Source organism: Saccoglossus kowalevskii, chromosome 11, assembly GCF_978046115.1.
Source record: "Saccoglossus kowalevskii chromosome 11, keSacKowa6.1, whole genome shotgun sequence".
Taxonomy (NCBI): Eukaryota; Metazoa; Hemichordata; class Enteropneusta; family Harrimaniidae; genus Saccoglossus; species Saccoglossus kowalevskii.
In genome coordinates, this window is record NC_140651.1 from 22,579,498 (window position 1) to 22,593,877 (window position 14,380).

At 33.8% G+C, this 14,380-nt stretch overlaps 3 protein-coding genes across 3 annotated transcripts in view; 1 reads left to right on the forward strand and 2 right to left on the reverse strand.

The window, feature by feature from the left end:
• Positions 1-2,603, forward strand: part of LOC100367921 (24-hydroxycholesterol 7-alpha-hydroxylase-like) — an 18,591-nt gene extending 15,988 nt beyond the window's left edge. Inside the window, exon 10 of the mRNA XM_085505028.1 lies at positions 340-2,603. Within this exon, the coding sequence (XP_085361154.1) occupies positions 340-411 (72 nt within the window). The 3' untranslated portion in view covers positions 412-2,603. The remainder of the gene's footprint in view (positions 1-339) is intronic.
• LOC100368071 (uncharacterized) lies at positions 2,353-8,805 on the reverse strand. The gene is made up of 3 exons (XM_002734410.4): positions 8,705-8,805; positions 7,465-8,316; positions 2,353-5,693 (listed from the first exon to the last, which is right to left on the reverse strand). Exons 1-3 carry the CDS (start codon positions 8,794-8,796, stop codon positions 5,546-5,548), a joined length of 1,092 nt encoding a protein of 363 aa, XP_002734456.2. The 5' UTR covers positions 8,797-8,805; the 3' UTR covers positions 2,353-5,545.
• Positions 8,806-10,219: 1,414 nt separating this feature from the next.
• Positions 10,220-14,290, reverse strand: LOC102805509 (cytochrome c oxidase copper chaperone-like). Its single transcript, XM_078008923.2, has 3 exons — positions 14,090-14,290; positions 12,647-12,773; positions 10,220-11,648 (listed from the first exon to the last, which is right to left on the reverse strand). The coding sequence occupies exons 1-2, from the start codon at positions 14,182-14,184 to the stop codon at positions 12,689-12,691; spliced, it is 180 nt and encodes a 59-aa protein (XP_077865049.1). The 5' UTR covers positions 14,185-14,290; the 3' UTR covers positions 10,220-11,648; positions 12,647-12,688.
• Positions 14,291-14,380: the final 90 nt, after the last annotated feature.

Below are 14,380 nucleotides of genomic sequence, written 5' to 3' on the forward strand. Positions count from 1 at the left end.
TAAATATTTCAGTAGATCATCAGTGCGAGTGAAACATTGGAACTGCCATCTCGTTAAGTTCCCATTTCTATGGGACATGAGTGTATAAAAACTGTGCTTATAATGTACATTTGTTTACCATTAGCCTGAAGAACCAAATGTAGCACACATACGAAGCTATGTAGGAATGTATTGATTAATAATGACATACATATAGACACATACATCGCCTACATCTCAGGTTTCTGGACATATATCTTATTATATAGTATTTAGTATTCGAATGTCTTAATTTGCTTTTTAACTTGTCACAATAATAAGGTGCATAGGTTCACAGAATGTATGATATTGTTCTTTCAGAGTTCACTTCATATTGTTGGGTCCCAGCAACCTGAAGCCAAGTGTCATATTGTATTCACTAAGAAGAAATAATAACAACTTAATACAAGATGAACTATCGATGAATTTACTCACTGGGACAATAGCCAATGACGAAATCTCCCATAATCACGTGTGTTCGTAACACTTCCAATATATAAATGCCAATGTTAGACAGTTGAACACTGTAATTGTTTTAAAGTGGAGGGGTCGTCACCTACGCACGTGTGGGAATTGAGTCCAACCGACAATAACAACGCACAATACAAAAGTCCCATGGATAGACGCTTGGTTGTAAACAACACGCTGTAGCCGTCTTCCGCGTGCGCAGTTGACGTCTTTTTAAAGTTGTCTTCTCTTTGCATATTTGTGTAATACAATTCCCTGGCTTTTATATACACCACCAACTCATTGAGCTTAATTAATTTAGGTTAATAAGGATTTGACTGCAGAATATAAATCAAATTGAGCTAGGATTTGCCTGTGATTTGCAAACAGTGGACACTCACTGAATTACGAGGCTTTGTATGTCCTTGAAGATCAGTTCTATCGTAGGTATGTTTATCTAAGTGACAAGGACCCCTCCCCTTTTGAAAGCTGGCTTTAAACTGTTTACTCTACAAATTTGATATATGATGCATATTGTAATTTTTTCATGTCTCCAATTATTAAATTTTGTATAACTTGTATACGTTGATGAAGACAAGGAGGAAGAAAAGTCATTTTCCAGACGTGTCTCACGTTATTGTAATAATGTTATAATCCACACCTCCACAACTTATATATATTCGTTACATACTTGCATGTCTCCGAGAAGCAGGAATTGGGTGTGTTAGTATCTTTGCAAATTACATAAAGAATGCAGCAAATGTGTTATAAGTGATTAGATTTTGATATTTGCTGGTGCATTATGAAATCCACATGGTTTTAAAAGGATTTTCTGTTTGTGCAATATTAAATATTATTAATTAATAATTTGTTATTAATTGAATATATTTTTTGATATTTTTTATATTTTTATTAATGATAATTCTAATGTTCATGTTTTTAAATTTGATATATTGATATACGTGATCGATTACTGTGGAATGCATTTTTATATGATTTGTGTTTGTCGATTTTTTACTAAAAGTATTCAAAGTATCCACATCTTTAACTGTTGCTAAATATGTATACTGCCCTCTAGCGTTTCTAAATTGCAAAGTTCTGTAGTCGCTTAGCTACCATGCATATGAGGGAAGGGAGCAGTCGATATTGATTCCTTGTTAGTAGGAATATGCTGTTTTAGGTAGATTCTGTATTATAACAACTTCAATTTTTATAGAACATGTTATGTAATTTAAGCATCTTGGTTACCTTTAAAATCTTATGAACTGGATCACTCCACCTATTACCCGGTAGTACCCATGCCACAACAGTAGCATAACATCACATTGTGAATTCAGCCTTAGTGTAAGTTACCGGTAATGCAAACTTTTAAACTGTCAGAATACATATATGTAACACTATACAATGTAGTACACATACATTTGAAAAAAAAACAGCTTGACAACTATTTGGAGACCATTCCAGACCAACCAAGACTACCAGGATAAACCAGTAATTGTCATAAAAATGCAAACTCCATTCTGACATGGCAAAATGTAATAGAGAATGTAACAGCCATATCTGTCTATCTCTACGGTGGAGTCTCTGGCTTGAACTGAACAGTTAATAAAACCAATCCTCATTACTGTCGCAGGCACACACACAGCATCCAGGAAACTAGTCTATTATGTAAACATTCTCACAACATTAGAAAAAACCTTCTTTGCTAATGGCCATCACAAACAACTTGTTCTTGCCCCCTCAACAGGGCTCTCTTGCTCTCAACAAGATTTCTGCCATTTGCAAGAACGTTTTATTCAGATCCATTGACAAAACTACTTGAACACTTGTATACTGTGTGAGTGAGTTATCTTGGTACTGTGAAGAATGAACGAAAACCATGTCATATTTAATTTGTTATATTTTATTGAAATATATGATTGTGATTTACATTAATACTTGTAGAATGTAATCTTGTAAGTCATTTGTGAATTGGCACTTCATCATTTTTTAATTTAATTTTTTCTTTGGTATGTAAAAAATACTTAGCTAAATAGAGTGCAATACATGTATCGGTAATAGTTGGTTGTGTTTGTTATTTTAACGTGTGGTATTCCATACTGTAAAACCAATAAAAATGGTCTCAAGGATTAAAAGTCGCTGTGACAATGCCAGTGAAACATTCATTGCTACAATGCTTCGCAAAAATATTTGTCTCTCAATTGCCACTATAAAGTGGTTTTAACTGAGAATTGAATTTTTATAATTTCTGAACTAGATGGAAAAAGAAATGTATAGTTCAGTATATTCAGTAATTACAAATTTACAAAAATGCTACAAGATTACAGTAAAAGCCTAAAAAATAATATAACATAATAAAATTAATGAATTCAAAAATAACAGCTCATCTAAATTGCTACAAAGTTACCATGAGAGAAATATGTTAATATTAGTACAACATCAGACTGTTCTTCTGCATTAATCATTTTTGATCAATTGCGAACTGGTCATAATGTGGTGGTGTAATCATCTTCATGGTAGGATGATTATCATATCCATTACAATACAAATATAGTCATGAGGATCCCATACGAACCATGTGGCAATATGAATGAAATCTGACAAAAAGTGAAACACTGAGAAATTGCATCTATGGTTATGAAAGCAACAATTTCAAACGGTAGTTTTGTAACTAAATGTACAATATGCCTGATCTTGTACATGTACGATACCAACACTTCACAGTGCCTTTTCTAATAGGTGATTTTCCGTACAATTGCGAGATCTCGCGAGATGTATGAAAGACGCGCGTCGAACGTCTGCTGCAAAAGTCAAACGATTTGATTTTGAACTAGAATTTCTTTATTTCGTAACTCACACCGACCGGCCGATATTCGACAGAGGAATATTGCTTTTGAATATCCTCACTTAATCGAAATTGCCTATCATGAAATGTGAACAGCACATTACTAAGCATGGAAATGCCCCCTAAAATACTTCGTGTTTGTCGAATCCCACGCGATGTTTGACGCCACTACGACGCTATGACCTTTCTTTGTCCTGTTTTTACATTCGATTTCACGCTTAACGCGTGATTCTCGCAGTAAACGAAAAATGGTCTATTAACCAATGCTATACAAAATGTACACAAAATCTACATTAATGCATTTAAAATATCAAATAATAGGCTACACATAGATGTTAAATAAATATACAATTATTAAATCTATTACATCTACTTTCTTTAGAATGTATACACCATACTCTACAACCATAGTTACATATTGATGGTTATGGTAATAATATTTTGAGAATTCACATAAATATAAAGATGATGCATGTATGTACATTTATTGATATGTTTAATTAATATGTAAATTACCTGAAGATAATAATCAAGTTACTGAAATTCTGAGTTACCACTGTAAATGACTGTATGATTTAAGTGGAATACATTTCTGTGAAAATCTACTGAAAACTTAGTTCTCCCAACAGTTAATTAGATATACCGGTAATATTTTCCACAAAGATAAATTCAGATCATCAATAGACTGTTGACACTCCCTCTGACCTAATGTCTTTTTTCAACTAAAATGATTTAATCAAATGTCATAATGTATTTTTTTCAGAATGCATTTCAGGTGAGCGCGGTAAGGCACAAAGAACTGTTATAGACTGAAGGCACATCTTTGCAATTAATTATGCATGCATCTTAGATCCATAATCCCAGTAAAGCTATTTGAATGATCACAGAGTGCAATTTGGTTGGCAATGCAAGACCATCCCTAATTATAGTGGGAAACTGAATCAAACGCACAGTACAATGCATCACAAACACCATGCCCAAGCTATCCTATGGCAAGTCACTAAAATGGGTGTTCACAATATAGAGAAAGTCAATGCAAAGGTACAAGATTGTGCCGGATTGGCTACCCAACCCTAACACCCAACATTCAGACAGTAGAGAGTTTGTTGGAAAGTTTATTTGATCAATGTCTGCCCTGTATATACCGTATATGCTTCAACTTAAAGAGGAACCACTCAATCCCATGGATTGCACCAAAGAATCATGGGACACTATTGTTTATGTTGTTTACAAAGTTAATCTATCTTTTGTTATCCATTGTAATTTTAATCCAGAAAGTAAATTTGTTGTGATATTAGGCTTAACTTGAAGTGCCCCTTTAACTGTAAATCAGCAAACACAATGGTCTTAATCTGATCAGAATACTGAATGAACCAGGTATTATCTGATTGGTTCTAACCTAATTGAATGTCACACTGAACAAACAAGAAGTTCTCTGATTGGATACCTTGTATGACAGTCCCTCTAGTTGGAGGGACAGTGCTTGTATTATATACAATATGACACTGAAGAATCAAGGTGTTTCCTGATTAGGTCATTATGTGTTAAAGTAGCCAATCTTATATATATATGATATCACTTTGAAGAAACAAGGTGTTCCGGATGTGTTCATTAGGTGTTAGGGTAACCAATCAGGAGCCATCTTATCAATATGATATCACACTACCGAAACAAGGTGTCTCTGATTGGTCCATTAGTGTTAGGTTAACCAATCAGGAGCCATATTATCAATATGATATCACACTACCGAAACAAGGTGTCTCTGATTGGTCCATTAGTGTTAGGGTAACCAATCAGGAGCCATCTTATCAATATGATATCACACTACCGAAACAAGGTGTCCCTGATTGGTCCATTAGTGTTAGGTTAACCAATCAGGAGCCATCTTATCTATATGATATCACTCTGAAGAAACAAGGTGTTCCTCGATGTGTCCATTAGGTGTCAGGGTAACCAATCAGAAGCCATCTTATTAATATGATATCACACTAAAGATACAAGGTGTCCCTGATTGGTCCATTAGTTAAAAATATGATATCCATTAGTGTTAGGGTAACCAATCAGAAGCCATCTTATAAATATGATATCACACTAAAGATACAAGGTGTCCCTGATTGGTCCATTAGTGTTAGGTTAACCAATCAGGAGCCATCTTATAAATATGATATCACACTAAAGAAACAAGGTGTCCCTGATTGGTCCATTAGGTGTTAGGGTAGCCAATTCAACTAACAATTAGTATTCTTGCGATTTGGAGAATTCTCTTGAGGATCTCAATAACTCTTTTCGGTATTCAAACAAATTATTCCATTCATCTTTCTTCTGTAGTAAATCATTATTCTTCTTTGCTTCGTAATGGAACTGTGGTCCTTTCATTTCATACCTATGACAGAAAATAAGAGTAGTTATTATTATTAACACACCCTATCAATGGCCTTTGCCAAGATTTTCTTACAAAAATATCATATAGAATAGATGATAACGGAGCACTTTTGACATGGAAACAGTGAATACATCAAGAGATAAACTACCGGTAGTCAGTGGCAGTCCATATTACAAGTAATGAATACAGGGCTTGAAATTTTAGGATGAGAAGAGACCCAATTTTATGGCCAAATATACCACAAATGTAATACAGAAAATATCAGCATTTTTGTTATATATTACTGGGCATTAATTTAATGTGACTGCATGAAAGAATGGGACGGCAATATTGCAGTATAAGACACTGTTTTACTAACAAAATAATTACATTACACAAAGTGTTACCAGAGAAATCAATAACTACATTGTGAGCAATATATAATTAGCAAAACAGTGTCTCATACTGCAATATTGACATTCCAATCTTTCTTGCGGCCACAGTGATGGACCTTACATGCAAAAGGCCACTAAGGTCTCATAGAGAGTGAGACAGCCAAGAAACTTGTTTTTGTTCTTCATTATAATAAATAATAAATAATAAATAATAACTTTATTTAATTAAGCGCAACAATTCCAACATATGAAGATCAAAGGCGCTGATACAATAAACAATCAGTCAAATATTAAAAGCACATTTAAATAAGTGCGTTTTCAGTCTGGATTTAAAAATGTCTACTGAAGGACTAGAACGAACAGACAGAGGTAATTCATTAAAAAGTTTAGGACCTAAATTTTCAAAAGCACGGTCTTTGTATAACACCTTGGACTTTTTACTACACACCTGACGAGTTTTAATAAGAAACTTTGATTCAGATCTTAAACTACGACTAGGTACATAAAATTCGATTAATTCACATAGATAATTTGGGGCAAAACCATACAAAGATTTATACACTAGTAAAAGTAATTTGAAATTGATTCTTTGTACAACTGGTAACCAATGAAGTTTAATAAAAATGTCTGTAATGTGGTCATATTTTCGAGCACGAGTGACAAGGCGGGCAGCTGCATTTTGTACACGAATAAGAGGTTTTATCTTAGTTACAGGGAGACCAGACAATAATGAATTACAGCTGTCTAAGCGAGAAGATATGAATGCATGTACCAACTTTTCAGTATCAGATTGGGATAATGATTTACGAATACGATTAATATTTCTTAGATGGGAATATCCAGATCTACAAATAGTAGAAATGTGTGTTTCCATAGATAGCTGCGAATCAAACAAGACACCTAAGTTTCTAGCACTTGACGAAGCACTAACCAATTCTTCACCAATTGCGATACTAGACAAAGGACACGAGTCCTTCGTCATTGCGTCCACAGTTAAAAATACCATGGTTACTTAAATCAGATAAACAGTGGAAGCAATGAAAAGATAATAGGTAACACTATTTGAGGGGCATTGTTTTGTGGCTCTCTCGCTCTCAACTACATCTCAGCAGCCATTTGCATATGAGGTACACTGCCTACGATGCCTCTGTGAAGTTCAATCCATGTGTTACATACTTATCACGCCCTGTTCGATAAATTGTTGAATTTCAAACTAGTGCTGTGCAGCGACCACCACCATTTTGGGTAATAATAAAGTTTAACTGTTATTGCATATATTTTACTGGGTTCTATTTCAAACTACTTTTAAAGGGCATCATATAGTAATATTAGTGTTTTATACTACATGTATATTGTATCACTGAAAGTACAGGTTTAACTGCATGATGTTCACATACCACTTTGGTGTCGGCCCTCTGATTCTTTCCAGCTCCAACTGACGTTTCACCTCCAACAACTTTTCCTCCTCCAGTCGTAGTTTCTGCATGCGTAGTTTTGCTAATTCATATTCATATGGTGATGCTATAACATCAGACTTCATCAGGGACGGTTCTGCAGCTTTCAAATAGTAATAGTCATTGGAAGCTCGTAATCTCGGATCCGATGCTACAAATGCACTCTTAGGTCGATGTGTGGACCTTGATGACACCGGTAATGACCTAGAACGTGATGGTTTCAAGGACGGAGGAGGGCTGAAAGTACGATACATGTTTGGCGAAGTATTTCCGAGCGTGACTGGATATGACTTCCGAGCATCGTGATCAACAAAACTTTCTGATATGAGTTTCCGAGCTGCCAGGTTTGTACCAAGAGCTCCACTATCCCGGTCAGATTTCCTTGTATCACTTACATCTAGCCCAGCACTTTGAAAAACTGGATATTCACTGCTTTTCGTTAAATGTATTGGCTGAGTAAACCATTGACGTTTACCATGACTTAAAGATCGCCCAACGAGAATGTCATCAATTGCCTGTTCCTGTCGACTACTTCTCTCTATCAACCTCTGCAACTCTTCTTCGTAGTCATCCACATCGTCATCTCTTCTATCTCTAAAACTTACACTCTTTGACAAACTTCTGTTCATGCCACCGTTCAGGCCGGAAAAGTCCAGAGAAAATTCATCCAGACGATCTGCGTTGTAGGTACGACTTGATGGTCTGTAGTTGTCTGGGTTGTACATGGTATTTTGAGATAATGCTCTCGTTGTCATGGTCTTCTGAGAATTTGATAGATAGTCAGTAGGTTTCTCCCTGTGGGCAGATTATTAAATATATTTAACCAAGTAGTAATGGTGAGGTCATTTACCGGTAACGAAAAAATAGCATCGAGAACAATAAACATTAAATGATTGTTTGCGTGGTAATTTGAAATGTCGCCCTCAACGCCGAGCAAAGCGATGAAATAATTTCGTCCACAGAATAGTATGGACAACACACAACATACTAGTACTTGAAAATAAACAATGGCACAGCACGGCGCTGATTTAGTAATACGGGTACACAAGCAAACTGCCACAGCACTTGACTGACCGCGTCCATAACAACGGCAAATAACATGACAGTATTGGCAACAGAAATAACGTATGAACAGTAAATAACTTGAACGATTCGTTAAACAGAAGGTAAATATTCACCACACCTGACTGTCGCCGTTTGCCCGTGAAGAACAAAGTCTTCATCGGGATTACGGACCGAATAATATCCGTAGTACTCGGAGTCATCAGTCGCCATTTTGCAGCAGCATATGACCTATCATATGCAAATGAGGTCGCGATGACCGTAAGGGTGAAAACAGTACCAGGTCGATTAACAGGGTTTGTGTCAAATTAAAATACAAATTATTGATCACGGGATAGAAATATTTTTTTTTTAAATTTCAAGACAACTACTTAAATCTTTCTGTTGAAAATAAATATTGATATTAAAATAGTAATTACACAAATAGTATTATTAGATTAATGAATATTCTTTGTTTAATGAAAGTTGCCTCTGTACTTGGCTAAAATTGAAAAATAAATCAGCACAAAAAAAATATTTTATACTAAATATTCTTTTTTAATTATGTAGATTTTAATAAACAATTGCACATAGTACCCAATGATGCTGGTAACAGGGTGGGTTTTTTTAAACTATGAAATCAAAGAAACAGAAATTACGAATTATCTGCAGTTTTTTGAAAAATGTTTTCCACAAGAAATCAATTGGTGAATGCTTTGACCTACTCTTTTAAACAAAACAAATCTATTATAATCAAATTAGACAGATATGGAACCTGAAAAAAAATTGAATTTTCATTATTTTTTGTCAAATTTGAACAAAGCACAATATTACATTTCTAGTAGCACTTGTGCTTAGAGGGTCGGCAAGGGATATTTTCTTAAGCTGTGTTCAATTGTTTTTATTTTCGTAATACTTAATTCAAATAAATAAAAAAAAACGTATATTTGTAGACATGAGAAAATGTAAATGTAATCAGCTATTTTATTCGTTCGTAATTGTAATAAGAACTTATTTTTTGTAAGCGTATAAAGCATTTTCCAAATTAAATGTTGTAATTTTTAGGCAATTGCAAATTTTGATTCTTAAACACAAATTATCAAATATATTATAAAAATGTTAAATGAAATTTGCTTCATCTGTAAAGTGTAAAAACCTATATGTTACTGTAAATGGAACTTTCATTTTATTTTCTGTAAAAACGTAAAATGCCTTTTTTATTTCCTGTACTTGTACCAGCTATCCCCCCTTGCTCCTTTCTGCTCACATAAATGATAGGAGCGCATCTCTGGTTAAGTAATCCAACTTTTATGATGAAATATAAATGCAATTTTAGGTTTGCGTACTAAAGCATATGTACTTTATTTCTCAGTGTTACACAGTCAATAAACTGTGACCGTAGTGTTTAAATAATATTTGTTGCAAATATAAATCATCTAGATAAAATTGCGAACTCACAATTTTAAAATAATTTGCGTAACATACACTAATTAAATTTACATGATTTTAACAAAGGCTTTCAATGTCGGATATTCCTTTAAATAGGAGTACCCTTAGCTGACGTTGCTTAGACTAAGTGTCACTCAAACATTACCATATATATCAGAATTACGCTATACAGTATACAATGTCATCAGCACAAATAAGACTACTCGACTGAATTATTATCAATATTTATTTTTAACAAACAATAAAAAATACATTGTAAACCACAAGTCTGTAAATGTGTTGTAATAAAAACGTATCGATGTACCAGTTCTTACAACTAAACGTTATTAAAAGGATACATACCAAAATACTTATCTATGTATTCAAGTATTTGTTTGTCTCCAACTAGTAGAATAGCCAAAATCGCAACCACCATTAATTTAATTATATTTGCACTACCTTAGTAGTTTACCTGGAGCAACACTGATTACATGCAAATATAAGCATATCTGTATACCTGAATTCAGAATTTAAGTGTGGTGCCAGAGAATCTCTAATTATTTCATTTCTAATGCAGCAGCAATAAACACTTTATAACTGATCAACATTTCAATACTGCATTTGTTCTATAAGCAGCACATAGCTCAGATAGATCAAAGTGGTATATTTCTAATTTAAGGATGGCGCCACCGATAATGTTATCCAATATTATATATTAAAGCGATAGGGTTGTCAGCTGCGCACGCACGGGAATCAAGTCCCAAGCAGATATAACATGCGCTAATAATGCAAAGGCTCATGGGTAAACGTTTGTTTGTATACAATGTCACGCTACGGCCATCTGACGCATGCGCACGTGACAACTCCCCCACTTTAATTATTAATGAAAGAAAAATAAACTTCTTTATAACTGATATTCAATGTATTGTCAAGCATTTTCTTTATCAATTTTACAATTCAAGATAACATTAGAGGTTGCTATTTGTTAATGGAACTCGTTGATTAAATTCAAGTGCCATTTAAATTCATAAATATTTATAAAGATGAAGGGAATGCCAATCAATATGCACACTTATGTAAATTACAACATTGAAGACAGGGTCCAATGGGCCTTTCACTAAGAACTAAAAAATGATATTAAAACTATGCTTTGAATAGTGAACAAGATTTTATTATGTTTCATGCACTTTTTTCCTGTCTGTTTTTTTTTTTAATGTTTTAAATTCTCCCTTAATTGTTCAATGGTCACCCTCTGGTTTAATCACTTTGTAACTAACTGGCACAGAAAACTTGTAACAATTACATTTTATTGCATATAGTCATTAAATCACAATCAGAAAAATAAACATGGTCAACTGCATTGTATAATGCTATTAATCAACACAAACATAATTTACAACATTGACAAAGCAATATGGTATAAATTAATAAAACTATAGTATGCCTACTGTACTGTTGGTATAAAACAAATTTTTGAAAAAGTAAAAAAAAAACTGACTGTCAGAAACTTTTAGGAACTATAGTCAGTTTTTAGTAGATCTAGTCAGTGTTCAGTCACATCTTCAGCCACCAAGTCATCTGTGTAGTACTGCATAAACCATGTTATACTATCACCTCACAGTATAGGAAATCTAAGACTGGATCACTCACTCGGTTAACTGAAAGAAATTAAAAATAAATTAGAGTCACAATATAGAAATTTGTAGCATAGAACAGGAAAACATTTGCCTAACATTATTAATAAGGCAATACAGTAATTCCCCCTGCACAAGAACACAAACTCAGATTAAGGTAAATCGTCAGGGTCAACATAATTATGAATTTGTGGACTATTTAATCCAATTTATGATTTTTAATATCAAAGTTTATCAGTTGATCAGTGTGAAATACAGACATTATAATTGAATTTTAACTGGATAATGAAATATTTAGCATTGTGTCTAGACACAAGTGTAAGTGGAACACAAAATCAATTTAAGATTAAACTGAGACTGGTTTACATAGATTACGAGCCTGACATGTAGGCATCAAACCTCACTAACGCCTGACAGAATACTGTATGTTTCGTCGACAAGATCAATACTGCACAAAGTTAACGCCTTCTTGCAATGAGTTCAATGAATATTCATTTTGGTTGTCATGGTAACACAGTCAATCAAAGTGTTTGTATTGTCGGCAATAATCACCAACTGTTTTCAACAAGATGATAAACATTGGGCGGAAATACATTCTGCAGTGAATGGTTACTCTTTAATGGCTGGCACTTTCTAACGTTCCAGCAATTTCATTGGTACCAACAAAAAATTGTCAGGGCAAGTGGAAAATTACATCATTCTGTCAGGTGTGTGTTGGGTTTAGAGCACAGTGGAGGGCGCAACTCACATGACCTTGTCAGGCTAATAGATTACTTATGAGATGAATCTGATCATGTAACCACAAAATCTCATGTTCGGTCATTTTTTTTTCCATTGAATGTGTTTAATTCATCAGATTAATCTGATCCAATAAACTGATAGTGTAAATATCCATTTTCTCATAAGATCTAATAAATCTGATCAGTTAAATTTAATCATGTGAACTGGATTTGATGTGCTTACTTTAAATATTCACTGGTTTTAAATAATGTATTTAGCTCCGTATCAGTAGTGGTACTTACTTTAAATTATTTACAGATTATATTCATCCTATGACGTCAATGTCAAATATTAAATCCTAATTTTCTCATACAGTCTTTATGTGCCTCAATGAGGTCACTGCATTCACTCTCTCCTTTCTCCATAATGCTGAAAAAAAAAAAAACTTTCACGTTTAGCTTGCTGTTGTCTGATCTATATTCAATATGTCACGAAACATATTATTCAGTCCCTCCAACAAATCAATCGAAATTTTGAAAAAAAATTGAATTTGAACAAATATTATGAGCAAGTACACTGTACAGAAAGTGTTCACGTGAAATAGAACACTGTAATGTCAACAAATTAGCATATGAGGTGTGCACAATGATATATTTGTATTTGGCATGAGCGGATTTAGAGGGGTGCCGAGGGCGCTAACAGGACTTCGTGCCCTCAGCGCTCGGGAACTTGGCCCTCTGCCAACTTATCGCCCCCTCCCCTATTCCAGAATCCTAGATCCGCCCCTGTTTGGTGTTACTGTAAAATGACTAATTTTCAATGGGTTTAAATTTCACTGAATTACCATTTCAGGCATATTCAGTGGGTTTTAAATTCATGGTTTCGTCATTTAGATAATGTGTTCTATGCTAAATTTTACATATTTACTTGGTTTTAACTTAGCGCTTATTCCAGTCAGCGAAATAAGCTAAATTAAAACCCAGTGAATAATTACCCCCTTTACAGTTTTTCAATAATAGTTCTACAGTCAACACTCCATCATTTCATTCTGTCATATTGTGAAAATATGCAAGTGATAAATATATATTCACACAAGTGAAAGTATTGATGGATTATATATAATAATCTGCATTATGTATTATCATATTAATTTTAAATAATTTGGTGCGTGACCCCAATTTGTTTTTTCACATATGATCTTGTATAGCAATAAGCAAACTATTCACAATACATATATATATAAACAATATATATATATATATATATATATATATATATATATATATATATATATATATATATATATATATATATATATATATATATATATATATATATATATATATATATATATATATATATATATATATAAACAACAAAGACTTCCATTGAACTGTGTTGCGCCACCTTAAGAGTACGAGTATAAAAGTATACTAAGTATGTATGTCGCATGTAGTTTGCTAGAAAACTTCTTGCATTACAGGCGTCCGCGGCGCACTGATCACACTGTTCATTTCTTCCGTGTCAAGTTACTACAAAACGACTTACGTACATTTTTTTGACAGTTCATCCATTATAAATAAAATAAAGGATTCCTCATTGCCCATTAATGCACGAGAATAGGGCCTGCACGCTGTTTTCTCTTGAAAAATTATTGCGCAAATCCTCGACCTTGTCCTGTTACTAGTACAAGTGTATCACGCAACAATATGCAGTGTGTCGTCCTAAATAACGGGCATACTCACCAAGCATCTCTGGCTTTTTTTGTCTCGGGACATGCACAACACGCCTTCAATTTCGGTTTCTCTGTACTGTTATTTTGATCATTTGATCCCGGCATCGTTGTTTTTATACCGTGTGCGAATCAACTTTAAATCGTGAGATCACTGAGCGAGAAATAAACAAGACGTGCGAAACGTGCGTATCAATGACCTGACCTGACCGGTTGATGATTTACATCCGGTTTTAAGGACTATCTAATCGAAGCCGAATACGAGATACAATTGCATAATATAATATTATTATTATTTTTTAAT

What these genes read in the sequence shown, in the direction of transcription:
- LOC100368071 (XM_002734410.4), bottom strand. Translation starts at nt 8,796, where the DNA reads ATGGCGACTGATGACTCCGAGTACTACGGATATTATTCGGTCCGTAAT. An exon ending in GGGCAAACGGCGACAGTCAG is followed by an intron (nt 8,317 to 8,704) that starts GTGTGGTGAATA and finishes ATCTGCCCACAG; the next exon opens with GGAGAAACCTACTGACTATC. An exon ending in AGAGGGCCGACACCAAAGTG is followed by an intron (nt 5,694 to 7,464) that starts GTATGTGAACAT and finishes TTTCTGTCATAG; the next exon opens with GTATGAAATGAAAGGACCAC.
- LOC102805509 (XM_078008923.2), bottom strand. Translation starts at nt 14,184, where the DNA reads ATGCCGGGATCAAATGATCAAAATAACAGTACAGAGAAACCGAAATTG. An exon ending in AAAAAAGCCAGAGATGCTTG is followed by an intron (nt 12,774 to 14,089) that starts GTGAGTATGCCC and finishes TTTTTTTTTCAG; the next exon opens with CATTATGGAGAAAGGAGAGA.